At 38.7% G+C, this 26822-nt stretch overlaps 1 protein-coding gene across 1 annotated transcript in view; it reads left to right on the top strand.

Moving 5' to 3' along the window:
• DROSHA (drosha ribonuclease III) overlaps positions 1-26822 on the top strand; it is a 74768-nt gene that overhangs the window by 30858 nt on the left and 17088 nt on the right. Inside the window, 9 exon segments of the mRNA XM_080380140.1 lie at positions 1265-1389; positions 6413-6512; positions 9469-9576; positions 14836-14943; positions 17248-17386; positions 18040-18100; positions 20033-20092; positions 21952-22051; positions 24731-24833. Coding sequence (XP_080236266.1) covers positions 1265-1389; positions 6413-6512; positions 9469-9576; positions 14836-14943; positions 17248-17386; positions 18040-18100; positions 20033-20092; positions 21952-22051; positions 24731-24833 — 904 coding nt within the window.

The following is a 26822-nucleotide window of genomic DNA, read 5'->3' as shown; positions in this document are numbered from 1 at the left end:
AACTTTAATTTTTTCATTTTTCTCTGGTTTTTTTGGCTGGGGAGATGTAACTTTATGTTCAGTCATCATGTTCAAAGGGAAACTGATGAGCATTTTTCCCTTGGAAAATGTTTCTCTATCTGAATGTCAAAGTTTTAAGTAAATTTTTGTTTTTCTAGAATAGATTGGAAATGTGACCACCTGGTGAGGCTTACCTTGATTTATAGAATGGGCTTTGCTTATCCATGCAGAAAATGATTCTTGTGAGCAGTTCTACCAAGGTGATTTGAAGGGTGAAAGCTTTGTTCTTGACACAGTTTTTATTGTTTTGTGAAGAGAATGGTGGAAGCTGTTTCTCTGTCTATGAAACTCATCTTTGAGAAATTCACAATGCTAAATTAGAAGTTCTGAGATGCAGGTAACTAGAAGTAATGCCCTATTTCTGAAACCTTAGACAAACAAAATATTGGCTTCATCCAGCTGATTGCAAAGCAGGGAGTAAGCAGGCACATTACAAAGCAGCTTGCCAGGTAATGGAGAAAGTGTTTACTTGAAGACAAACTGTGCATCTTCAGCTGAGTCTTTAAATATGTTAGATAAGTGATCGAGAGCTCTGTAAGCAGCATGTATTCTGCAGTGATGTGGAATTACTCATTTTCGGTGTTTTTAGAGTGAAGCAAAAGTTGCCTCCTTCTGTGCTGTCCTTTTTAACTGGAAAAAGAACTTCTGTTTTGAAGTGTAAAAAAGACAGAAATTTCCTCATTATATGAGACTGTATTCCTCATTGTACACATCAGCCTAGGAGCCTTTTGCAAGAGTAGCATGACAGATTTTTTTAATGCTGTTTGGTTGGTGTGATTGAATGGATATAATAATGGCTTCACTTGCTTTGGGAAATCAGAAGCAGAGCTAAAATTAGAGAGGTTACCTGATCCTGGCAAACTACTCGGGTGTGGGAGCTTGGATGCCAGAATGCTAATCCTGATTTTATTTCCAGTGTGATGTTCAACCAAAGAAAGCCACTTTTCATGAAAATAATAAAACTAAATTTCCCGACTTGTAAAATGAAAATAAAAATATTTCCTTTTTTCACTAAGAGCTAAGTCAATTAACTTTGTTTCAGTCACTTCAAATATTTTTTTTTATCATATTAGTGTTTAGTTTTATGTGTATTTTAATAAGCTTGGAATAGAGCTGCTTCGTAGTTCCTGGACAGTATGAGCTAGAGGCAATAAATTTTTCATGGAGCTGTTATCAATTAGGTATATTTTGTTTTTTCTCCTAGAAACCCAGCTCAGTTCGTATTGACCAACTGGACCGGGAACAGTTCAATCCTGATGTAATTACTTTCCCCATTATTGTCCACTTTGGGATACGACCTGCTCAACTCAGTTATGCTGGAGATCCTCAGTAAGATACTTTCATTCCATCTTTCATTCAGAATCTCATTACTGTTGTAATTTGTGGCTTAAATAGGGCTTGTTCATGTGCTTAATTGAGTCTGCTAGGAAGCTTAGTGCTTATGACAATGGACACAAGCTCTTGTAAATCAGAGAATATAAGGTATAATAACTTCTTTTCTCTGGCATAATTCAGGATCCGCTGAAGTAAATGTGCATGTGCAGCATGAAATTTCTCAACCTGAGAACAGCTCTTCTAGGTTAGACCAAAGGTTCCTCAAGCTCCGTGTTATTTCTCTGAGAGGCCAGTTGCGGGGTTTTTAGAGAGAGAACAGCCTAACAGGAAGGCAGAGGGGAAGAAATACTTATCCACGCTTCCAAAGGTCTGTAGCATATGGACTTCTGAGCTATAGGATGTGTGTAGATCATTTTGTTTTAACAGCCCTGAATGGACTTTCCTTCTCTAAATTTCTCAAATCACTGTTTGAATCTTTTTATGCTACTGACCGTAGTTGTAGCATAAAAGTACTGACAGTACTGTTGTGCATCATATGAAAAAGGACTGACTTTTGCTTCAGAGCTGCTGCTTGATCGTTTAATTAAATGCTTTTCAGGTCTTACATCTAATGATGAAGAATACAGCCATTTTCTGCTTGCTTTCTTCGTGACATTTACTTTCTTGCACTCTGCCATATCCTACTTAGTTGTCCCTTTCTATGCCTTGAAGGATCAAGTCTACACAGCAGTGTCCAAGCTGATTTTCTCTGTACCTTTTATATCATTATAGATATTGGGAGGAATGTAGTGAAGGAGTGGAGAGGAAATCAGAACTTCAGGCAGAACAAGAAATACTGTTTCACTGTGGACTGGTGTAGTAGCATAATAATGATTGCTGGATTTTGTTCACAATTTTTCATTTCTCATCATTCCAGGGAACTCTTCCAGTGAGTTGGAGATCTGTTTTCTGAATGATGCCAGACAGTATAGAGCTCATCTCTTGTGCATATCCTAGTTAACATTGTCTTTTTCCTCCAGTGTCTTTTAAGGACATTGAATTTCACCTGCAGTTTTGAGGCCCAAACACTGATATTCTTCTAGAACATATTCTTCTAGAACTAGGTGCTGAGAATTTTGAATGTAATATGGTGGGAAGAGGGAAGAGTCCATGCTTATCCAATTAATAACATATTTTCTTCTGGCTTTGAGCATGACTTTTAATCCTTCTCATCTTCATAGAATCATAGTATCATTTAGGTTGGAAAAGACCTTTGAGATCATCAGGTCCATCCATTAACCCAGGACTGCCAAGTCCATCACTAAACCATGTCACTAAGCACTGCATCTATGCATATTTTTTAAATACCTCCAGGGTGATCTGCTCCATAACCTTCCATGGCACCGAGGTCAGGCTGACAAGCCTGTAGTTTCCCATATCCTCCTTCCTGCCCCTTGAAGATGGTCGTCACATTGGCTAACCTCCAGTTTCGGAGACCTCTCCAGTTTGCCAGGACTGTTGATAAATGATGGAGAGTGGCTTGGTGAGCTCCTCCACCAGCTCCCTCAGTACCTGTGAGTGGATCCAGTCCAGGCCCATAGACTTGTGCATGTCTAAGTGGAGCACTAGGTCACTAACAGTTTCCTCCTGGACTGTGGGGACTTCATTCTGCTCTTCCTCATCCCTGTCTTCCAGCTCAGGGGGCTGAGTACCCAGAGAGGAGCTGGTCTTGCTATTGAAAGCTGAAGTAAAGAAAGCATTAAGTACCTCAGCCTTTTCCTCATCCTTTTTTGCAGTGTTACCTGCTGCATCCAATAAAGGTTGCAGATTATCTTTGGCCCTTCTTGTGTTTCTAATGTATTTGTAAAAACATTTGTTGTTATCTTTTATGGTAGTGGCCAGCTTGAGTTCTAGTTGGGCTTTCGCCTCTTTAATCTTTGCTTTGCATAACCTTGTGACATCTTTATAGTCCTCCAGGATTGTCTGCCCCTTCTTCCAAAGGTGGTGAACTCACGTTTTCTGCCTGAGTTCCAGCCAAAGCACTCTGTTCAACCAGGCTGGTCTTCTCCCCCGTCGGCTTGTCTTAGGCACATGGGGATGACCTGCTCATGCTCCTGCTCCTTTAAGACTTCCTCCTTGGAGTGTGCAACCTTCCTGGGCTCCTTGGCCCTTCAGGACTGTCTCCCAAGGGACTCTGTCAACCAGGCTCTTAAACAGGTCAAAGTAAGGCCTCCAGAACTCCAAGGTAGCAGTTCTGCTGACCCACCTCCTTACTTCTCTGAGAATCAAAAAACTTATCTTTTGATTGCTATGCCCAAGATGTCCTCAGACTGCATCACCCACCAGTCCTTCTTTGCTTGTAAACAGCAGGTCCAGTGGGGCACCTCCACTGGTTGGCTCACTTACCAGCTGTGTCAGGAAGGGATCTTACACACACTCGAGGAACCTTCTAGGCTGTTTCCTCTCTGCTGTGTTATATTTTCAGTGGACCTCCAGTAAGTTGAATTCCCCCATGAGAACAAGGGCTAGCAATCTTGAGACTTTTCCCAGCTGCTTGTAAAATATTTCATCTGTCTCATCATCCCAGCTGGGTAGTCTATAACAGACTCCCACCAGAATATCTGCCTTGTTGACCCTCCCATAAATAGTCTTAGCCATAAACACTCAACCCTACTGTCACCATCATTCAGCTCTAGGCAGTCAAAACACTCCCTGACACACGGAGCTATGCCATTGCCTCTCCTTCCTTGCCTATCCCTTCTGAAGAGTTTATAGCCATCCATTGCAGCACTCCAGTCATGCGAGTTATCTTACCACGTTTCTGTGACAGTGACTATGTCATTGTCTTTCTGCTGCATGATGGCTTCCAGCTGCTCCTGTTTGTTGCCCATGCTTTGGGTATTGGCATAGGTGCACGTCAGCTGTGCTGTTGATCTCACATCCAACACTGGTGTGCTGCCCCCGGCCTCATCTCTAACAAGCTTGGTTTTATTCCCTTCACCCTTCAAATCTAGTTTAAAGCTCTCTGTGAGCCCTGCTAACTCCAGACCTAGTGTCCTTTTCCCCCTCTAAGACAGGTCATCCCCATCTGTTGCTGGTGGGCCTTGGTGCCATGTGAATCTTCTAGTTTTCTCATCCATAGAAAGAATATTTAAGAACTACCTTTATTTTGATGCTGAATTTCTTAATGTTTGTAAAGTTCTAGTACCGGGTATCAAAACCAGTATAAAGATACAAAACATATTCTCACACTTTTTTTTATTTTAACTCTAAAATTTTCATGTTGTTGTTGTTGGGGGTTTTTTGTTTGTTTATTTGTTTTTCCAGAGATGCTTCCAGAATTTAGGGGTGGTTCTTTTTATCAAAGTAACAAAGCAGTTTGTGTGGAAGACCTCTGTTGTGCCTTAACTCTGGTATGTGTGAGATAAGCAATGCCCAGAAAAGATTTTCCTCTAGTGTGTCTTTTCTTTATGGTGTTCTAATACAGAATTTTTGTTATTGTAATTTGTTTAATAACTTTCAAACTTAAACGCAATAACAGAGCTTGTTCTACCCATATTAATACTAGTAGTAAAACATACATTGTAGATCATAGTTTCAGGTGGTTCTTTTTGGGTTGAAACCTCCTTGTGCCATTTGTTTGTTTTCTGGTTGGTTGATTTGTTCATTAACTTGTTTTTCTTCTTTGGATAGGGATTTGTCAGAAATAGATGCGCTATTCTGCAGACTGCAGAAATGCGGAGAACAGAGCATAAAAAAATCTATGGATTGACCCTTTCAGATGTGTTTATAGCCTCAAAAGATACCAGCATCTCTAGAGACAGAGTATATATTTAAGAATGCTGCAGAGCAATAGCTATGGAGAAAATGCCAATAAAAAAATGTTTGTGTGCCTGTGAACCCAGGATGCTGGGACGATTATGAAATAGTAAGAGAGCTGCTGCTTTGTTCACAGCTTTGCCACTAATGTGGTAGCTTCCTACTAAAACCACTGTTCTAAGCTGGTGCTGAAGAGGATCTTCTTTTATAATGTAAATATATAGAAGAAAATAAACCACTTGGGTAAACTTCCTCCCACAGTCCTCTAATTCCTTGCTTCCTATTAAAAAGTCTGGGTTTATGGGTTTTCTTGAAAAATCTCTACAGAGGTGATACTATTTTGAAGATAGTATCATTTCCTAAGGACACAAGGTCTGTGTCACGATTCTGCTGGTTGCTGTCCTGCCATAGTAACTTTTGAACCTATTGGTGAATTGCAGCTGAATGGAATGGTGGGATGTTGTCTGCAAATGGATTAAGTTCTTAACAGGTTTTGTGAAAATCTGTGCTAGGCTGCAGAGGGACTCCCACTGAAGAAAAAGTTCTGTTATTGAGGTTCATGTGTAATTCAACAGCCCCAGAATAAGAAAAGGCTTGACAGTTGGAGAGAACCAGAAACCTTAAGTGTATGGTAACCATAGAGAAAACTTGACTTGCTGTTTCCATTCATCACAAACCCGTAGGGAATGACGCTTTATTCCACTGTTCACAGAATGGCTTTGTGTTGCACATGACTTCTGCTCTTTCTCGGGTGCTTCACTAAAATGTTTCGGCCAGTGTAAGAACAGACACTTCTTGGGAAAAGTTAAAACTGCTTTTCAGTTAGTGATAAGTAAACCCTGTGGAGAAGAGGGAGTTCTCACTTGCCTGAATTGAGTTGTCATTGCTGTGGGCAAGTCTTCTCAGCCTGCAAAGGTGGCCCTTTGGAGAGGATGGGTGGGTATTTGGGAGTCCTGGATTCTACTCTGACCTTTTCTGTTCACCTCAGTGCACACTAATGCCTCCTGTCTGCTGCTGTGTCCACCCAGCTGGAACAACTGCAGAGACACTGTTGACTCTTGGAAGATGCTCTGAGATTTTTTTTCTGCAGCAAGAAGATGCTTGTAGACAATCTGTGTGTATATGGGTACATTATTAGCAGCTGGTGCGTTCATAAGGAGAAACAGTGAGACTTCTGTTCTATTGACCAAAATGTTTGTTTTCTGATTTTGTCCTTCAGGTACCAAAAGCTGTGGAAGAGTTATGTGAAGCTGCGTCACCTGTTGGCTAATAGTCCCAAAGTCAAACAGGCTGATAAACAGAAATTATCACAAAGAGAGGTATGCTGGGCTGTCCTATAACAGATAAATGAGCATGGTTAATTCAGGATGAAATAAAGCCATATGACCACCCTGTTTATGGAAACAATAGAAATCCTTTACAACAGATTTTCATTTCAGGCTGTTAACACTGATTTTATTTTTATCTTTGCTTGTTAGTGAATGGATGCGTTTTTCTTTTTTTCAGCTGTCAAACTACTGCAAGTTTTTTTACCCAAGTCTAGAAATGATTGTTATAGAACCATAACTTTTTTTATAGCCATTGCCATTAATGATTTCAAGAATTATCGTAGAGAAGGATTTTTTTATTTCAGAGTGCACTTTTAACTGGCTCATAATTTTAAACATTTCTCTTCTAAGATGAAAACTGCCACACTTGTGCATGATTTTAAATTGTAATTTTTAGGCAGTCTTAGTGATGTTCTTTAAGATCTTTGAGCTGAAGTCATCTGGTTGTTGTTATTTTCAGTAATCTGCAGTGATAAATGAGGTATTTGTTGAATTTTTGTCTTTTCTCACTTTTTTTTTCCCTGAAGTGATGAGCAATAAGCATTTCCTAAGTGCAGATGCTCAGCCAACTGGGAATTAAAATCAGAAAACTAAAGTCACCTAAATATAGTCTAAAGCAGCCTGCTCTCAGGTATCTATTTTTTTAAGATATTGGACTAAAGCTTTGAATTTGTCTGGTGCATGTCTACCAGGCACTCTTAATTGGACAACTGATGTAAAGAATACCTAGAGGAGAAATTAACTTCTTTTGTACCGGATGGAATTTAATTAAGTGGTGTTGTAGTTTTATTTATTGATTAGAAAAACTGATGTTTCATAGAGTCATAGAATAACCTCAGCTGGAAAGAACCCATGAGGATCACTGCATCCAGTTCCTGAGTCTTCCCCAGTTTGCTAATTGTGTAGCTTTGGTTGCAGTAAATGTTTGATACATTTGACATTGCATCTGATTTTTATTATTACGGCAAAGCATAGTATGCTGTTGCAGGAGCAAGAGTCTTAGTTAATGTTTTATTTACGCTGATGTTAAATAAGCCCTTAGCTTGCTTACTTGTAAATGGGAAAAACCCACAATGTTGTGACTTAACAGAAAAAAATATTTTGTCCCTATAGGAGATAATTTTCTTTGCTACAGCTTTCTACACTCTGAGCAAGTAGAAGGGACAACTATTGTTTTATGGGCATCTTTTCATTAAGGGCTAATGGATGACTTATTTGTAAAATTGTAGTGGATTGGATGCAGGTGGGTGATTGTTTTGCTTCAAAAGATAAAATGCTCCTTTGTTATTTATCACTTAACGTGTGGTGTGCTGATTTTTGTTGCTAGATCATATTATCTAGGATAATGGGTTTATCACAAGTAGTTTGCCATCAGAGGCGCGTATGGGGCTGAAGCAGAAGCTTTATGTGAGGATAACCTATGCATTTTGCCAGTGGAAGTGATAGTAACTTAGAGGGAGCAGTAGGACTGCACCTGACTGGTACATGGGCTTTTAAAGATTATCAGTCATGTATTATGAGTAACAGTGGAGTGCTCCTGAGCCAGTTAGCCTGAAAGTACAGTTAAATCTAGTAAACACTGTAGCAGCTGTCTCAGAAAATGCCCAATGACGCAGCCTCAAAATGCAAATTTTGGGCAATGCATAAGAGGTGCAATGCTGCAAGCATCTCTGTTCCCTTTGCCATCAGTCATTCACTATTATGAGATTGTATGATGTTGTTATTTGTGACAAGGTTCCTCTAACCTAGCTTTGAGCATTTGCAGCAGGTGCATAAATTGGGACCTGAAGACTCACTTTGAAGTCAGTGGAGAGAGAAACAAAATACATTTTTGGAAGCCATTTATCCCCCTTCATTGAATATAAAAGGCGCCAGGGCTAACTAGCCTCCTACCTTAGACACCTCAGTATTGAGATGTCTGAGGTTTGATGAATCTGTGTCTGGATAGATGCACCTCTTGGAACCACTCTGAGTCTCTGCAGAACAGAAGACAGAGCTCAGTCCTGCCCAGAGATGCTTACAGGCTTTAGACTGGCAGCAGGGAAGAGACAGCTTTGAGCAAGTGCCCTGTAGTGAAAAAGAGGAGGAGAGGGAGGATGGGTTGCAGCTTTGAAAAGTTTTGTGTTTTGAAGAAGGAAGAGTGTTGAGGGAATCTTTACCAGTAGCACATGCCATGTGGGGAGATTGCATACCCTGGGGGCTTTGTAGTATTTGAACCAGGAGGTCCTGATCCAGGAATGATTTATTTTAGCTGGTTTTCTTTCATTCCATTTTTACAGAAAAATACTTGCTTTTAATGAATCTGTCCCTTCCATAGTTTCTAGAGACAAATAAACTGTTTACACGACACTAAACAGCCAGTGGTCAAGGCAAAACAGGTTTTATTTTTTTAATCTTTAATTGAAAAAATATCAGCAGATTTCATCATAATGGGCTCCAAGACTAGTGAATGCTGACCTTTTACCCAGACTGGGAGCACTGACAATGTTGAACAGGAGCTATTATGAAGTAGCTGAGATCACAAAACAAAGCCTTTCTTTTACTTAGTTTGTTTTACTCCTACTGAATGCTTCAAACCAGGAGTACTCATGGTGACAGCCTAGAATGAAGAGGTTGTTTTGCACAGAGGGGTAAAGAAGGTGCTTTCACTCTAAGGATCTTAACTTGCTTATGTATCATCTTGGATGTATGAGTCAGACTGGTTTGTTCTGTCATTTTCAATAAAAAATGTATTCACCTGTATTCTCTTCTTGGTTTACCAAAACCCTCTATCTACACTGTACTTCAGCACATCTGCCAGTCTATGGCTAGCAGTTATAAGACTTGGATTGTCTTAGAAACTGCTCACCAAAAGCAAACAAAGGGTATTGTGAACACATGCACGTGTGCATTGGTAGTGCTTTGTCGTAGAAATTCTTCACAGGACTTCCATTCTCTCCCTGTTTAGGAAGCGCTGCAGAAAATTCGTCAGAAGAACACGATGAGACGTGAAGTGACTGTTGAGTTGAGTAGCCAGGGATTCTGGAAGACAGGGATACGCTCTGATGTCTGCCAGGTGACTAAACTGAAAAAATGACTGACATATTTTCTTTCTTGATAGTTGCCAGTTACCTCGTACAAGGGTTTGTTGTGATTCTAGGCTGAAGAACCAAAGTGAAGTGAATACCTTTACCTCAATAAGATCTGTTGATTTAGAGAACTAATCTAGTGTCTTGTCCCCCCTCCACACACAGAAAAAGTTATCTCAAAATTTTAGTTTTCTTGCCACTGGGTTGATTAGCACAAGGAGAGGGGTTAGGAATGGCCAGCTTGAGGCTGGAGGTTACCCAAATGTTGAGTCTAGCATGGAATTCCAACGACTTCTTCATCCATCAATTGAGTTGGCTTTAGATGTTTTTATTTTAATACATTTTTCTATTTAGATATTTTTTCAAAACGCAAATTTTACAGTGAAGCATGAAGAAGTATCTTTTAACCTGGAAGAAAGAAAGAAACAAACAAACAAAAACCCACACCAAACTTCGGGATTAAAACAGGTGACCATCAGTAGGGAGATGTCTTTCAGATACTCTGTTTTATGTGCATGATACCCCCAAGGTACAGATCTCTGCCAGATCTGTCCTGGAGCAGTTGACAGCCACCAGATTTGTGATATGATAAAAATAAGTGCAATTTTTATATAATAATGTATTAGTAAAATTCAAGTAGTTATAACAGCCAAATAAATATACTGGAGGTATATTTGCATCGTTTTTTTAACTGTTGTTTTGGAGATGTTATTTAAGCATTAAATGCTTAAAATTAACTTAACAGTATGAAATATAGACTTTGAGGGTTGCTAGGCAAAGTTATAGGTAGAAATCCCATTGTTACTTTAGAAATCTGGTAAGGCCAAAGGGGAAATTCTAACAGGAGAGGAAATGCTAATAACTAAAATTGCTTTTCATCTGTCTGAAACATTTATTGTGATTCCACTATTGTATCTGAAGTAAAAGAAAGAGAACAGTGGAACAGTGTCTTCTCTCAAGCCAAGGAAAATTACAGCCCTTTTCTAATTTTTTGTTGTGAACTGTGTCTCTTTTTACAGGTTAAGTAAAGAGTGTAAATTTCTAATTTAGGAGCTTTGAAACAGTTCTGTGTTACTCATAATATCTGCTGTGATTCATCCCTTAATGTCTTCTTGGATATTGCTGTTTAATTTTGTTGTTGAAGGACAGCAAAACACCAAAGAACGATGAAAGTAAAGTTATTTCATGGTTTTGTGCCCAGCTGCAGCCATAACATGCAAGTCAGCCAGTTCTTGTATGAAGGTCCTTTGATTTGATTTCTTTGAGAGTCCAAGAATAGGCAAACTGTATGTTTGTAAAATGAAAGATTGCTGCTGTAGCTACATCGTTTTCCCAGATTAAAGAAGACTAAAACCAAACACACATCAGTCTACTCTGTGGGCAGAGCTAAAGTGCAGTGATTTAAAATTAATGCTTTTAAAAGCATTACAGTTTAAAAGATTGAATCTCTTTTAAGTCACTCAGATAGCTTAGAGTTGTTCTAAGTTCCACGTAGCAGTAATGACGCTGGTCTTTGCAGTCTCGCAAATGAACCACTTGGAGCAGGAGGTAAAAGGGTGAGTGAAGTGTTCCAGAAATGTCAGATGGCTGTGTTGTGCCAGGCTTACTTGAAGTTACCCAGTAGTTGAAGTGCACTGCTTGCCCACAGAGCTGGCCAGCACTTACTATGCAGTCTGGCGGGACGAGGCCATGCTGAGAAGGTACCCCCACACAACCGCCTTCATTGTTGCCTGTGTTGTTGCTGGTCTGCCCTCAACAGCAGTGTTAAGTGTTCAGGGTGAGGAGAGAAATTACACATTTCAAAATACTTCAGCTCACTCAGTTCATCTTTGCAGCTTCAGGTGAGGAACAGGCTGCTAGCCTGGGGGATGGTGGCAGTAGCTGTGGGCACCTGAGAGAGTCCCTGCCTTGTCATGCTAGCTGCGGCAGGAAAAAGAACATGCAGCATTGTTAAAATCATATATATTTAAACAAAGAAAAGGGTTTACTTGTTTGTAACCAGATGCAAGTTTCAAGGTTGTGAAAACTCCTGTGGCCATATGGTTTCAGGACACTTTTTTTTAATCATTAGCTGTTCTTTAGCCTAATACAATTTTTCAAGCATATTTTATTTTCTCATAAAGAGATAAATACATAAAACATCAGAAGCATCAAATAGCTATAATCCAACATGATGCACATTAATTGAATCAATCAAGTATTGCAGCACTTTGTCAATATAACTGCAAGACTCAAATTAAAGACCTGCGTGCTCCCAGGGAGATGTCAATTCTTCATTCACTGCACCACAGCTGATAATAATCTAAAACTTTATATTTCAGTCTTCAAACTTAGGGCCACATGTATTGCTATAAAGGATATTAAACCTTGCTTCAGGGACTCTTTATGCCTAAGGCACTGGAACATGCAGGCAGGAAAGCAGAGTTGTCCTATGAAACAGATTTGGGGTTGTTTTGGGGGGAGGGGTGTTTGGTTGTTTTTAAAAATAATTCCTTCTATGAAGGAAGGTATAGGAAGCACACCTGTACAGTTTGTATGGAGGTAAGATACAGTTTGTATGAAGGTAAGAGGGATGTTCCCCTGGAAAATTTGTGAATTACCTTAAGGAAACTATAAATAGAGTGACATGGTAACAAAATAAAATTTCACTTAATCATTTTGCTTGGTGTAGTTTTGCATTTTTCTGCCATTCAGTGATCCAGGCATCTTTTTCTTGCTCTTAACTAATTACTCCCATCTAGTGGAAGAGGACTGGCTGTTGGTCGACAGCCTGTCCTGTGAGCAGGCAGTGTGCCCAGATGGCCAAAAAGGCCAGTAGCGTCCTGGTCAGAAATAGCATGGCCAGCAGGGTCAGGGCAGTGTTCGACCCCCTGTACTCAGCACTGGTGAGGTTGCACCTGGAATCCTGTGCTCAGTTTTGGGCCCCTCACTAGAAGACTTTAAGGTGCTGGAGTGTGTCTAGAGAAGGGTCCACAAGTCCTCTGAGGAGCAGCTGAAGGAACTGCAGTTAAGTGTGGAGAAAAGGAGGCTCGGGGGGACCTTATCACTGGTTACAACTACCTGAACGGAGGTTGTAGCAAGGTGTTTGTTGGTCTCTTCTCCCAGATAGCAAGCGATAAGACAAGAAAATGGCCTCAAGCTGTGCCAGGGGATTTTTATACTGGATATTAGGAAAAGTTTATTCACTGAAAGAATTGCCAAGCACTGGAACAGGCTGCCCAGGGAAGTGGTGGAGTCACCTTCCTTGGAGGTATTTAAAAGATGTGTAGACATGGTGCTTAAGGACATGGTTTAGTGATGGACTTGGCAGTGCTGAGTTAATGGTTGGACTTGATGATCTTAAAGATCTTTTCCAACTAAAACGATTCTATGACTCTGTGATTACCTTTGTGGTTTAATCTTGGCTAGTAATTAAGTACCATGCAGCTGCTTAGAGAATCAGAAAGGAATGTAAACTCTAGGGTTGAGATAAGAACAATTTAATAGTTGAAACAAAAATTTAAAAAAAACCAATAATAATAATAACAGGTACAATGAAAAGGGGTGGGGTGGGGGGAAAGGAGGAAATCCAAAGGTAAAGGAGGAAAGAAAATAAGTGGTGCACAACTGCTCACCACCTGCTGACCGATGCCTAGCCAGTCCCTGGGCAATGATTCCCAGGCCCTGGCCAACCCCCTCAGTTTATATACCAGCATGATGTTCTATGGTATGGAATATCCACTGGGCTAGTTTGGCTAGATGTTCTGGCTGTGTCCCCTCCCAGTTTCTCGTGCCCCTCCAGCCCTCTCGCTGGCAGGGCCTGAGAAGCTGGAAAGTCCTTGACTTAGTGTGAACATCACCCAGCAACAACTAAAACCATGAGTGTGCTGTCAACATTGTTCGCACATCAGAGCCAAAACACAGCACTGCACCAGCTACTAAGAAGAAAATTAACTCTATCCTAGCTGAAAGCAGGACAACCTTCCATCTGTGTGTTCAGTTCTCAAAAATTTCAGTCTTTTACTTAAGAATAACCAATGGCAATACTTTCTGTTTAACTTTTCAGTCTTGTAACTTTCACCGGTTTGTGTTTTTTGCTGTTCTTTCTTTAACAGACATGCAGAAATCCATAACATCGTTTATTCTGTGAATTATACATAATCTGATTTATATGCTTGATTTTCTTGTATCCCTCCACACTGTACGCTCATGTTCTGTAATTATGCACCTTCCCCTTCCTGAAATTAATAGTGATAGCCCTCACATTTTGATTCTGTTAAAAACATGTCATTCTTTTGAATATATTCATGCCATGTCACTAATAGGAATGATTAGAAGAACTGAAGTTTGAGATCAGTGTTATAAAAATGATTACATGCAATAATGACAGTTCTCCTGTAGCACTTACTTTTCACACTTATGCAAGATTTTAGATGTTGATGTACTTGCTGTACCACTGTACTAATAAACTGTACTGTTTGCTTATTTCAACCCATATCCATCCAAAGCCCCTATTAGTGTAGAATTCCTGCTGTAAAACACTAAAACAGGAAGATTTTCATTGTTGCAACATAGTTTTATTGAAATTTTTTATCGACATTTTCCCCAACAGAAAAACAGTATCGGTTTCCTAGATAATCAAAACAACCTTTCTGATATTTTTTAGCATATTAAGCAAGGAAATGCCAGGCTACAGCATTTCAAAAGGCCCTTAATTTTCCTCGGAAGGAAATGAAGCAAGGTACTAATAACTGTGCTCGAAAATGAAGTAGCTGCTGTTGTTGGGTGAAAGCTGGTTGAAGTGGTATGAAGTGTTTCTTCCCTAATGTTATGAGGCAGAGGGGAAATGGTCTTTCTTCGTCTTTGGTACTAACTTAAGGCTGCAGGGTGTTAAAATGAGAATATACAAACATACAGCATCATATTCAGTCCCAGCTTACTGAAATTTGGTGTTACTGGAGACAGACATTTTTTACCTCATTCAGAATACTTAACTAGAATACTGGGTTTATGTATTTATTTATTTAGTCTGTGTGGGGCTGTGTCCTGACTGTGGTTACACAGGTGGACAAATCGGATTTAATTAAGTGCTCTGATGATAAAAGTTGAGAAACTATGATTATCTTGTTGTTGTTGTTCCTCATTTAAACCAAAACTGTAAAACTCAGTGTTGTGACAAATGGGAAATGTTTGTATTTATAGCTTAGTCAGCTGAGTACTCTGCACACTGAAGTTAAATGTTTTTCCTTATTGCCGTTGGTTTTCAGCATGCGATGATGCTTCCTGTCCTCACCCACCATGTCCGCTACCATCAGTGCCTGATGCATTTGGACAAATTGATAGGCTACACTTTTCGAGATAGATGCTTACTACAGGTAAGATAAGAAAAAAATAAACTACTGGCTGGTTTGTCTTCCTAACGTTACTGACTTTATCCATAATACTGCCAGTTGTACAAACTTGAGAAATGCACTGCGTTGCCACAGCTTGGATGTACTTGATTACTTGCACTGCAGGTCTTACAAAAATTTCAGTTATCCCAAGAGACTTCTAGAGACATTTATTGTGCATGTAGGCATATACCTACCTTTGCTCCAGTGGTAGGTCTGGATTTGCTTCTAACCTGTAGAAAGACAAAAATATGCTTACTGAAAAGAATACCAGGTACATTATTCATTATTTTCATGTGAAGAATATGATGTTATTCTGCAGACGAATGTACACACCTTGCTTCTTCCTTTTATAGTCTGTTGTTCCAAAAAAGAATAAAATAACTTAAGCATTGCCTTTGTATTTTGCATTCATACCTAGTGAAAAGGAATTTGCAAACTTCTGTTTAGCTCTTAATTTCATCATGTACTTGTAGAAATCTTTGCACATACAAAAAGGGCAGGATCTGGAGAGGGCAATTTCTTGTTTTAAATACATCTATGTTGCATAACCAGTCATTTATGTAAGTGCATATTTGGAACTGATGGATTCCAAAGGCTGACTCTGCATGGTGGCCCCTTTCTCCTTAAGTTTTTTCTGAAGTTACTAAAGGGAAATGGAGACTTCTGTTCAGAATTACCCCTTGAAATAAGTGTTATTTCTCCACCCACTGGGGCTGAGAAAGGTGAATTTTTTTGGTTTCCAGGGCTTGTCCCACTGAAAGTTATAAACATTGAGCACCTTGTAGGATTTGGTTGTTTGCAGGCTGCCTTGGTTTTAATATGAAAGACAATAATGCAGTGGTGGAAATCTTCAAAATATTGAGACCAAATACACCAACCAAAAACCAAATTGCAGTGGAAAAGGGGAGATAGCATAAAATCAAGTATGTCAGCATTACTCAAAATAATGTTTAGTTATAACAAATGGGCTTTTTTAATGCTTGATCCCTATGCAAATGTATTTAAAGCTTACAGACTTGTTCTAGAAGAGAAAGAGCTTTTAAAAAAATTATATGGCACGAGTCACCTACTTAAATATAGGCAATATTAGATGTATAATGTTGCAATGATTTTTACCTGTTTCATCATGAGGTATTCTTTTTAAAGTACAGACTGGGCAAGAAAGACTAAGCTAATTTAATTATTCAGGGAAGTTGTAATTTGTCATCCAGTGCAGATGGAACAGAAGTTGGGAATTTGCAATTATGACAAAGTTACTAATATTAGCGAGGAATTGAAAAGGACTTGGAGAAAGTTCTTATTGATTAAATATAATTTTACTCTCAAAAATAATGAAAATAAGCTGCTCTAAGTCTTATGTTTGGAAAGCCACAGACAGTGTTTGAATGAACTACTGGAATGTCCTTTGCTCACAGCTGCAGAACTAGTCCTACAGGTTTTCAGAGGTAACTTTCTGCAGCTTGAATTTGCCAGTGTATATCTTGTTTTATGTACAAGGTGTGTGTACACGTATGTTTATGCATATATAATATTTTTAGGTGTGTATGAGTAAAGAAACAAAATGCAAGAATTTCCAGGATGGAGTCGTAAGAGCTAGCTGTAGTTCTATGTACTGTGCCATTTTTGTAGTGTTGGTGTCAGCAGCAGAGTAAGCTTTTGATAATGCTAGATGGTACAAAGGTAAAACAAACAAAAAAACAATCTTGCCATTGCTCTTCACTTCCACTTGAAGAGTGGCCCTGTGTAGTCAGGAGAGAAAGAGCTCTTATATGAATAACAAGATAATACACTTGTTTGTTGCTGTTTGAGGGTTTTTTTGAAGTAGGAAAGTTTTATAGATATTTAAATAACCTAATTAAAATATATGAATGGTTGAGAAGCTCTTTTGGTTGTTCATATTTTTAACACAAATATTTACGCTGCAATGTTAGTGTGAATTTATGTTTAAATAAGTAAATGCATTGAAATCAGGTCAGCAAAGCTGGTAAGCAAAACTCTTAAGGCAAGTTGGCAGTTCATGCTTTTTCATTTCTAAACTAATTTTTCATTTAAAAAAAACTATTGAAAGTTAATTAGTTAAACCAATGATTGGGTATAAATACTGCTTTCTGACATCTGAAATAGTACATCCTACATTTAAATTGCTGGATTGATTGACGACATCACTTTGTAGCCTTTCTTCAAACTAAAAAATAATTATTAGCTTTCAGTCCAAGATACATTTTTTTTCTTTTATTTGCAAAAATGCATCTAAGACTTTTTTTCCCTGTGTGTGCTACATTATAGCTTGCCATGACTCATCCAAGCCATCACTTGAACTTCGGAATGAATCCGGATCATGCTAGAAATTCCTTATCCAACTGTGGGATCCGACAACCAAAGTATGGAGATAGAAAAGTTCACCATATGCACATGAGAAAAAAAGGTATGCTGTTACACCACTACCATTTTTCTCTTACGTCACACTTAATCAGTAAGCAAACCTTTTGTCCGTTATTATTTTGTTGGCCGTTGTTCTTCTGAGAGATCACTTCAGTGAAGGATTTCCGTGATTATCCAGAGACATCAGTGAGATGTTTCTAAAAGACTGGATATTGCAAATTAATCAACAAGTAAAGAGCTGAGAAAAACCAAGGGTAATAAATGGGAGGATGCATTTTCTTTGATTTTTGGCAAGTATTGTTCTCTTAAATTGCTGCTGAGCATGGTGAGCAAACTGGAGGGTATTTTGTAAAAACGTCTTATTAATATGAAAATATGTGGTTTGTCTGCTGCAGAATATTCCTTACCCCTTAAAATTATATTCAGCTGTAATGAAGTAAGTTGTTTATTGTTTGTGTATTATTTTGAATGTCTTTTTCACACAAAGGTGGTATTTTTATCTGTACAATAGTACTGTAACAGGACTGCAGTTAGCCTGAGAGCATGTGTAAGGTTTATACTTGTAAGTAAACCCTCTGAATAACAGGATGAAGTTGTCTACAGTAATTAAAGTAACATTTTTGGTAATTGTTTTCTAAGCCTATTCAATCTGAATTAGTGATGGTTTGTTTCATAGTGTGTTGTTTATATTTCTAGGGATAAACACGCTGATAAATATTATGTCCCGTTTGGGACAGGATGATCCAGCTCCTTCCAGGTAATCAAAGTTATTATTTGCAAGTAGGGAAGATGTTGGCAGAAGGAGATGTTTAATGGAAACAACCCACTTTACTGTCAGCAACAGCTTTGGCAAATAATTGAAATGAAAAGTAATTTTAAATTGACTTTTTTATTATGAAGGTGTGCTGAGCCTCCATTAGCAGTGACATAGTAAATGTTTGGTCATGCCTGCAGAAAACTCCTGAGGAAGGTTTTAACAGATAATTCTATCATTTTTGTTTATCCTTGAAATGAGGAGGACTAAAAAGTTAAATTCTTACTTTCTGCAAAATAAAAAATAAGATTTGTTGTTGTCTTTGCTATAAATTGGATTCTCCATCACGTTGCCTCACAGTAGTACCTTCCTGGCATGACAGCTTGTTAACTTGACTTTGATACTTTACGTGGGCTTTGCTGATTTACTGGTCCAATGTAAAGACATATGCAAAAAACATTAATGTTGTAATGTAATAATCCTTAAGTGACCGCTAAGAATTCTGTGCACATAAATAATGTTTAAGATGCATTTTATAGCCACAGGCACCATATTTAGCCAAAGAGAATAAACAAATCTCATAGGGCTAATGCAAGAAACAGTTGCACGTGGAATCTCCTAAATGCATTTTCTAAAGGGCAGAGTGTATGTATTTTAGTTAACTAGTGTTACTGGGCCTTTTAAGAGTCATCATTTTGGAGGAAGCTCGGGAATGGGAGAAGCTGAATTCTGAGTAAGTTATTGTTGCAGCCTTCCTCAAATGCTGTTCCAGCTAGATCGTGCCCTTTTCTTCAAGAGTGAGCCACAAGCTTATTTAAGCTCTCTTAAGATAATGTGAAATAAGGCTAAATTGCATTAATTCTCACAAAATAACACAAATATAAAGTTCTGCTTCTGAGAGCTGTGTTTTCTGCTATGTTGCTACACAGAGGAATCGTAGTGTTGCTCACGCTTTGTTTTGCATGCAGCAGAGGTACTTGAATTCTTTCAGCCCATAACAAAGGCCTGCTATTTCAGAAACTAGACTAACTATATGATTGTTGGGGGAGTGCAGATGACGGTAAAAGCTGTCAAACACTTGAGAAGGATCTTTTGGATTAAATAAAAAAAGAAAATCCTGTGGCAATGGCCTTGATTCTGTTACAATCATATTGGAAGGCAAAACGGTGCTACTTACATGCTTTGATGTGTAGAGCAGAAATTTGTACATATTCGAAGACAAACTGTCATTTTTTTTCAGTTGCTGTGTCCTGTTAGTCCTGTGTTATATAAGCAGGCAAAGAGCTTGAAGGAAACAAAACTTTATGCAAAACAAAGGAAAATTAGGAGCAGTGATAGAAGAGATGGAAAACACAGGAAACAGAAGATTCTGCTAGCTTAATGGCATCTTTGAATACATCTTCTTGTACAGCCATTTTTTCTTTTGAGCTCAAAGGAAGTTACAGAAAACAGGGCATTTAATGCTGCTGTGAAAAATGGAAGGACTTTACTCCCTTGTAGCTCTGCCATACCAATGAATCTGTTGCAGTTATCATACCCTGCAGGTGTTGATGTTAATGATGTACACTTCCTTGGTTGCATGCACAAGACTGAAGACAGGCTGGTTTTTTTCAATCGCCTGGTGCCCTCTGATGGACAAAGAAACCTGACCTCAGTGCCAGTCAGCAGTGCTGTGTCTCCTTTCTCTATTTGTTAAGCTCTGACAATAGCTCAGAATGGAACGTATGAAAATTTCAAAGTCCTTAGTTTCAAGATTCATGTAATTGTTATTCTGTTTTGGAAAGGTTTGTAACACAGAAAGGGTAGGGGAGGCTGCAAGAATGTCTGTCATGGCTGATCAGCAGTCAACTCTGATTTGTTCTATTTCAATTGTATTGTGTAAATAACCAGCATGTGTTACTTAGTTGATGATAAATCTTAAAATGCCTTTTTCAGGATTAACCACAACGAGCGTTTAGAATTTCTGGGAGATGCTGTGGTGGAGTTCTTAACGAGGTAAATGAGGAATTCTTCAGCTGTCCTCACCTTTGTATGTTGTTGTCGTACTGTTGGGCTTACTAAACGTTGCAGTGTCTGCTTTATGACTGTGTGTTTGCATTCCTGCCTAATATTTAGAGCTACACGTGTACAGAGCTCTATTGAAAATTCCTTCAGTGCTGATGTACAACAAGAAAGATTACAAAATGAAAAGCTAGAGTTTCTATTTCATGGAGTGCAATTTTTAATTGATTAGGATTAGAGACTATTCAGCCTCTGACAATTTGATCTTTGTACCCATTTTTTAAAGGAAAGATATTTTTCTTAGCATGCCATTTTGTTTCCATGTGTTCTTTTTCTCTAGCTGCAAGTGAAAGGCATTTATTAGTAATATTGAATGTGCTGCAGTTTGTATATTTCCAGTTATTAGGGATGTAGCTTCCATAATGTCTGTATGTAAATAAAGAGCTGAGCACAGATGTTTTACCTCCATTGGTTTTTCTTACCTGAGTACTAGAGGCAGGCATTTTGCACAAAATAAAGACTAGAATCCATTTTCAGCTGTTTTGAAAAGGGGAGTAGTGTTTACTGTAAAGCTTCTCTGTAGGCAAGTTCATTGTATGAATTACAGAACTGCCCTTCTATCTCCATTCTCTACTGGCCTCTACTAGCATTAGCTACTCAGCATTAAAAGCTGTTAGTCTATATAGAGGTCTCCACTGCCCTTAAAACCCATGGCCTTTTCTGTCATACAAACGTACAGTCTAATAAGATGGAAGACTTGCTGATTAAAATGTCTTGCATTTTTCATTGTCATTGTTCATCAACCTTCAGTTGACTTTCAGAGCTAACTTTTGTCTGAATTCAGAAAAAAAATGAGCTACATTTCTGTTCAATAGAGCATGTTAGCACCTATTTAAGTCTGAAGGATTTTTTCTGACTCGACTTCAGGTCTCTGCTTTTGTGAATTGTGGTGCTTGATTAGATTGCCTCTAAGTTTTATAGCAAGTTTTTTTTTTCCTTGAGTAATATTGCATCCATATGCACTTTTCTTCCTGTGTGCTGGGTTAAAATATTTTAATAATTAGTGCCATCCACTGGCGTACTTGTGGGATGTTGAAAGTCCTCTCTGTACTGTATTAACTTTTTTCCGATGTGGGTTAGATAGTCAAATATGAAGAACATTTATCTGTTACTCATCTTGGTTGGATCACTGAATTTACTTTTTTTTTTTTTGTTTCTGTTTTGCGAAGCATCTTACTTGACTGATGACATATATAATTAAAGGCAGTTGAAAGTCTGTGATTTTTACACATTTTTTTTTCTGCGGTACTAATGACTTCACACATTTGATAAATACAGGTTGTTGAGTTCGTTCTTTGGCTCCATTAGCATCTGTTAAAGTCCTGTAAGAAACTTGTAAAACAAGTATTCTGAGCAGTGGTCTGGCCTGAATCGGTAGTACCATCTTAAAGCACTGAGTACCTGTAGCATGGAGTTTCTTAGGGCTGAGAGTTCTCTTGTGCTTTATTTCTCAGCATCCTCTAGGTGTCAACCTTGCTGAACCCACTGCTGCTGATAGACACAAACCTTCAGAAGAGGGAACTGCATGTCATTGCAGGGATTTAGAGATCATGTGCTGCCCAGTAGAGAAAGAGCACTCTTCCTCCTCTGCTGCCAGTGCTACCCAGTCAAATATTATTGAGCATTGTTTTAATGTTTCTTTCTTTACCTTACTTCAAGCTGAGTTGCCACCTTGGCAAGGGATGAAGACCTTCAGGTCCTAGCTGAAGGAAAGGCATGGCTCCCTGGAGGGCACACGTGGTTCGTCTTTAACCATATGCTGACAGATTCTTATTTGATTTTTGTTTTGCCAGTGTCCACTTGTACTACTTGTTTCCCACTCTGGAGGAAGGAGGATTAGCTACGTACCGCACTGCCATAGTACAGAACCAACACCTTGCCATGTTGGCTAAGGTACAGTTTTACACATCCCTGTATTTGACACCCATAGGTAGGATAGTCTTTGTGCGTGGATTGCTTCTTGAGGGATCTGCCTGCTTTGAACATCAGTGTCTTTATAATGTTTTGTATACAAGATTTAAGATACAGGAACTCTTTTCAGTTTGAAAGTAGATTTTAAAGATTAAGTAGGACATAGTGTTTTCCCCAAAGCATGTTTTCAGAAGGAGTAGTTTTTGCAAGCAGAAGGATAAGTTTTCAGGATGCTTCTGTTGAAGGTGTGCCTGTATTTACCTTTAAATTGCACAAGTAATGAAGCTGATAGTAGAAATCCAGTGAAGAGAGAGAAACAAACTGGTGGTTTATAAAGGGACTTCCTGATAGAATATGTAGGGAGAACATGGCAGCACGTGGTAGAGAAAGTGGGGAAAAAATCATTTTGTCTGTTCCCTAAGCTACACAGTCATTTCAGATTCAATATGTACTGTGAAAGAGAAATATGTTAGAAAGGCTTTTGGTAAAAAGTTGTGTTATCTCCTGGGGAAAACTGAGATGCCTCTGAATTTTATTTTGTTTAATTATGTGAATGAAGAACTTTTTACATTTCTACATGACACTGGAGGGTGGGAATATGATATAGAAAGTTGATTAAGTCTCCATAGGTAATTTGTTACTCTGTTATTCATACTTAATTTTGTTAGTGTTTTTTTAAAAAAGTCTGATACTTACTGATGTAATGTATTAAGTTGTGCACCCACGCATGCGTGCACACATGTCCACTGTGTACTGCTGATAGTTTTCAAGTGTTCTTTTAATCTTCTCTGTTCGTGTTCATGCAGTAATTTAAACAAGTGTATCCAGTTCTGAGATTTTGGCAAAACCTGCGTGATTTCTAACATGCCATCTTTTTCCCAGCTATCAGGAGAGGCATAGGGCAGGGAGTGAACACAAATCATTTTTGTCCAAAGCTTTCTTTAATGATTTAGAAAAGCATGAATTGATGTAACTATTTTAAAAACAGCATCAGAAAAGCTCATATATTCTTAAAGTCAGTTCACAGCCTTTATCATTGTACATGGACAATCTTTAAAAATTTTTATTTCAACATTTTTAAAATTGTATTTATTTGTATTAGATACAACTGTAAATATTAGAAATATCTACATTCCTGATTTCCCAACTTACACTTTTTTCCTCTACTATATCTTATATGATGTTCATGGTTTCATCCCCTTTAATTATCCCCTGCAGTGTCATGTTGCATTCAGTTTACTTAATATAATTCTCAGCTCCTCAACTTCTCTTGTGCACGTGGAATGCTATTTTAATTGAAGATCAAACTATAAATTTATGTAGCTTCTAAGGGGCGATGTAGCAGAAATTTTAAAAATAATCTGGAATGCGTTGTGGTCAAAAACTGAGAAGTGAAACAGTTGGGAAAAAAAGCTGAATGCCAGCCCCCAAAATGGTGATAAGCTGTTGGAGGTCAGTGAGACACCCCAACACCTGTTAACCTGAAAAAATGACAATAATCTGTAAGAAGATTAAATTCATTATTAAACAACTAATGTTCCACTTTTATGTTGGCTTGAGTGAGTGCTTCCTGCACTCTATAAAGCACAATGGAACATTGAAAGTGGTTATTCCCTGTGTTCTGGAGCAGTGAACAGGCTCTCATTCACTGAAAATGGAAGACTTTGTTTTTCCAGTTGGAATGTGTCTATACCATGAACCTCAAACCACTTCATCTCTACTTTTACTTCTTACATATACACCAGGAGGATAAAGTAGCAAGTTAATGAGAAATTAGTCAGTGGAAACTTACACCCAGTTAGGAAGAACCTATTCTAATATAAACTTTTCAAGATGCACAAACCTCCTCTTTAAAAATCTCAATAACGGTTTTGTGTCAAAAAGATGAATATGTAAAGAGAACCTAGTAGTTTTTGCCTGCATTTGTATAGCAAAATTATGTTATATATCTGACTCACTACCTGAGTTTCTGGCTGGCAAGCAGAACTGTAGTTTAAACAACAGATGAATGTTAATGGTGCACATTTGAAAGGAAAGCGAAGGCTAGGTGGCACTGCGGATTAAAATATCACTCTTCTGCTTGCAGTGCCCAGAGGCTTTTGTTGCTGCCACCTGTTGACATTCCTAGAGGAAAAGCCAGATGTTCAGTGGATTGTGTCTACCAGAGTTCTTGTTCCTCACTGTTCTACTTTATCTTCTTGTAGGCAAAATCTTTTTCCTCGGTGTTAACTCCCCTCCCTTTGAATGTCCCTTTAGCATTTCTGAAGGCAAATCACATGAGGGCAAACTTACCAGCGAGAAACAGCACGTTGTACCATCCAGCTGGTATCAGGCTATTTTTCTGTCACACCTTCAGCCCTCCTCTTGAACTCATCCCTAAGTCTCACTAGTAACATGTTTTGATGTGGCTTCCCTTGACAATTTGGTTTCATATAATTCCTAGCTTTCCCATGCTATCCCACTCTATTTACGTGCCTTTGATAAACATATATGAAGTCCTCTAATTTTGGCCTTGTCTGAACTGAAACTATGAAGAAAGGCTTTAAAGTTCTCCCAAACCCAGCTGATCTATAAAAATAGTGTAATTGAATTCTAGTGACTAGAACTTGTACTCTTGTACTTCTAAAACCATGGTTTTGACTCTTTCCGTATATTCTGCAGAAGCTAGAACTAGATCGATTTATGCTTTATGCTCATGGTCCAGACCTTTGCAGAGAATCGGATCTCCGCCATGCCATGGCCAACTGCTTTGAAGCCCTAATAGGTAAAGCATGAGTATTTCTGTATGCAGACAGTTATGTTTTAATATGTCTTTATGCTATGTTGACTGTGATGGAGGAGACGTGGTTCTGGTTTGAGTAGTGTTAGTAAAGGTAGCCAATAGTAAAGTTTAAATTTTCTTCATCTCTTCCCATCTGCTGCATATATGCCGCATGTATAGCAAGATGCGTATTAGAATGAAAAATCTCATCTTCCGTATTCTGCCTGCCACGCACTGAAGGCACACCCATTTCATGACGTTGTGGCGCGGCACTTCTGTCCATCACCGCAGAACACCATCTCTCATGTGCCACCATGGCCTGCCGCCTGCAGTCACCTGATGGGAGCAGTTCAGTCACCATGGTCTGGCAGGAAAAGTGCAGGTTCACTGCTTCCAATAGTACTTGCACAGACCTGCAAATTATAGATTCACACTTCACCCCTGCATTTTAAACTCTGGAGCTTGCTTTCTGAATGCACCAGGCACTCCCAGCCCAGACAGAGGTCTGCTTCTTCTGTGCCCTGCTAAACTTCTCCTATGAATTAAAATGAAATTTGACAAATAAGTGTTTGTTTGTCTTTTCCTTACAAATAAAAATCATGGCAATATGCCATGCCTGGTGTAATAAAGCTACCAAAACCCTTTAGCTGAGGATGAAGGGGAGTTGTGTCAAACTTACTGTTGGGCACTAAGATGCTGAGTAGTGACTGGCTGTGCTACCTGGTAAATTTATGCTGGAGAAGAAATCAAGGCTGCCTGGCCACAGTTACCAGATAAGTAAGCAATAAGGAAGAAATCTGATCTGTTACATCCACACACGCTGTATTTTAAACAGCATGTTTTTATAATACATCACTTGTTTGAATACACAAAGCAAGATAAATCTCACTGATTTGGCTTCATATTCATCTAAACGTACTGTATGTGATACTAGCTGTAGGGATGGTTTAGCCCCGATCCAGGTCTTTACATGCTACACAGGCTCCTGAGGCATTTTGTCTGCTTTGAAAAACAGATCATAGTTGGCTTAGATGTTAATAGTTCTATGCGATCTGCCTTGGACCAAATTGCATTTCATCTTACCAAGAAATAAGCGTTTTCTTTTTAACTATTTTGCTTTCCATGAGTACTTGGATCTTTAATTTAAAAATAAAAAACAAACAACAAAGGAACACCAGATAGGTATTTGTGGCTTTGTTCATATATTTCAGCTTGTCTAGGATGTAATGTTGAGGACTATTTGGCAAGCATTGAGATTTGCTAAGAGAGCAGCTTGCTGTTTAACCTCCAATACAAAGTTGTTCACAAAGTTAATTGAGTAATAAGATTTTGCCAGGGCCATAGCTAAAATCTGGGAGCTAGTTAAGGGACTATAAAAGTATATGTGGGGTCTGGAGCTCCTACTTGAGAACCTTTGTAAAAGTCTGGTGGTACTTCCCTGTGATAAAAATAATAGCCAGAAGTATATGTAGGCTGCCAAGGACCTGTGTGCCTCTGGCATCATAGTCTTATCATCCCCCAAACTGTTCTCCAAAGAGTCCAGAGAAGGTGGTTGACCTAATGAGGAATTAAAAGGAAAACGTGAGGGGGAAAGACACAGCAAAGCAAACCATGTTCTTCGTTCTTCCTGTATGTGGGAACATCGACTCCCTTTCTTTGTCGTCTTCATGTAGCTGTGTATTCCCTTTGCTTTTCTACAGATGTGCTTACAAGAACTAGTTTGAGGTTTTCAGAAGTCTACCTGTAAAGAGTTTCAAAGGAAAAAATGTTGATACTACATTTATAAAGTGCCTGCACAGATACAGAGTGTTTATGGTACACTCAAAAAATATAGCATGCAAAATATAGCAACTTTGACAAGTTTTGCAGAGCTTGTTACTAAAGGGGCTAATGGAAGACTAGCGAGGGCTGTACATGCAGTTAAAAAGTTCCATAATCTTCAGAAACTGAGAGATGCAGAGGTGCACTTACCAGTTCAGATAGTGTATTATT

Source organism: Falco punctatus, assembly GCF_963210335.1.
Source record: "Falco punctatus genome assembly, chromosome: 3".
Taxonomy (NCBI): Eukaryota; Metazoa; Chordata; class Aves; order Falconiformes; family Falconidae; genus Falco; species Falco punctatus.
Note: the sequence above shows the minus strand (reverse complement) of the source record. Positions and strands in the feature narration are given on the sequence as shown.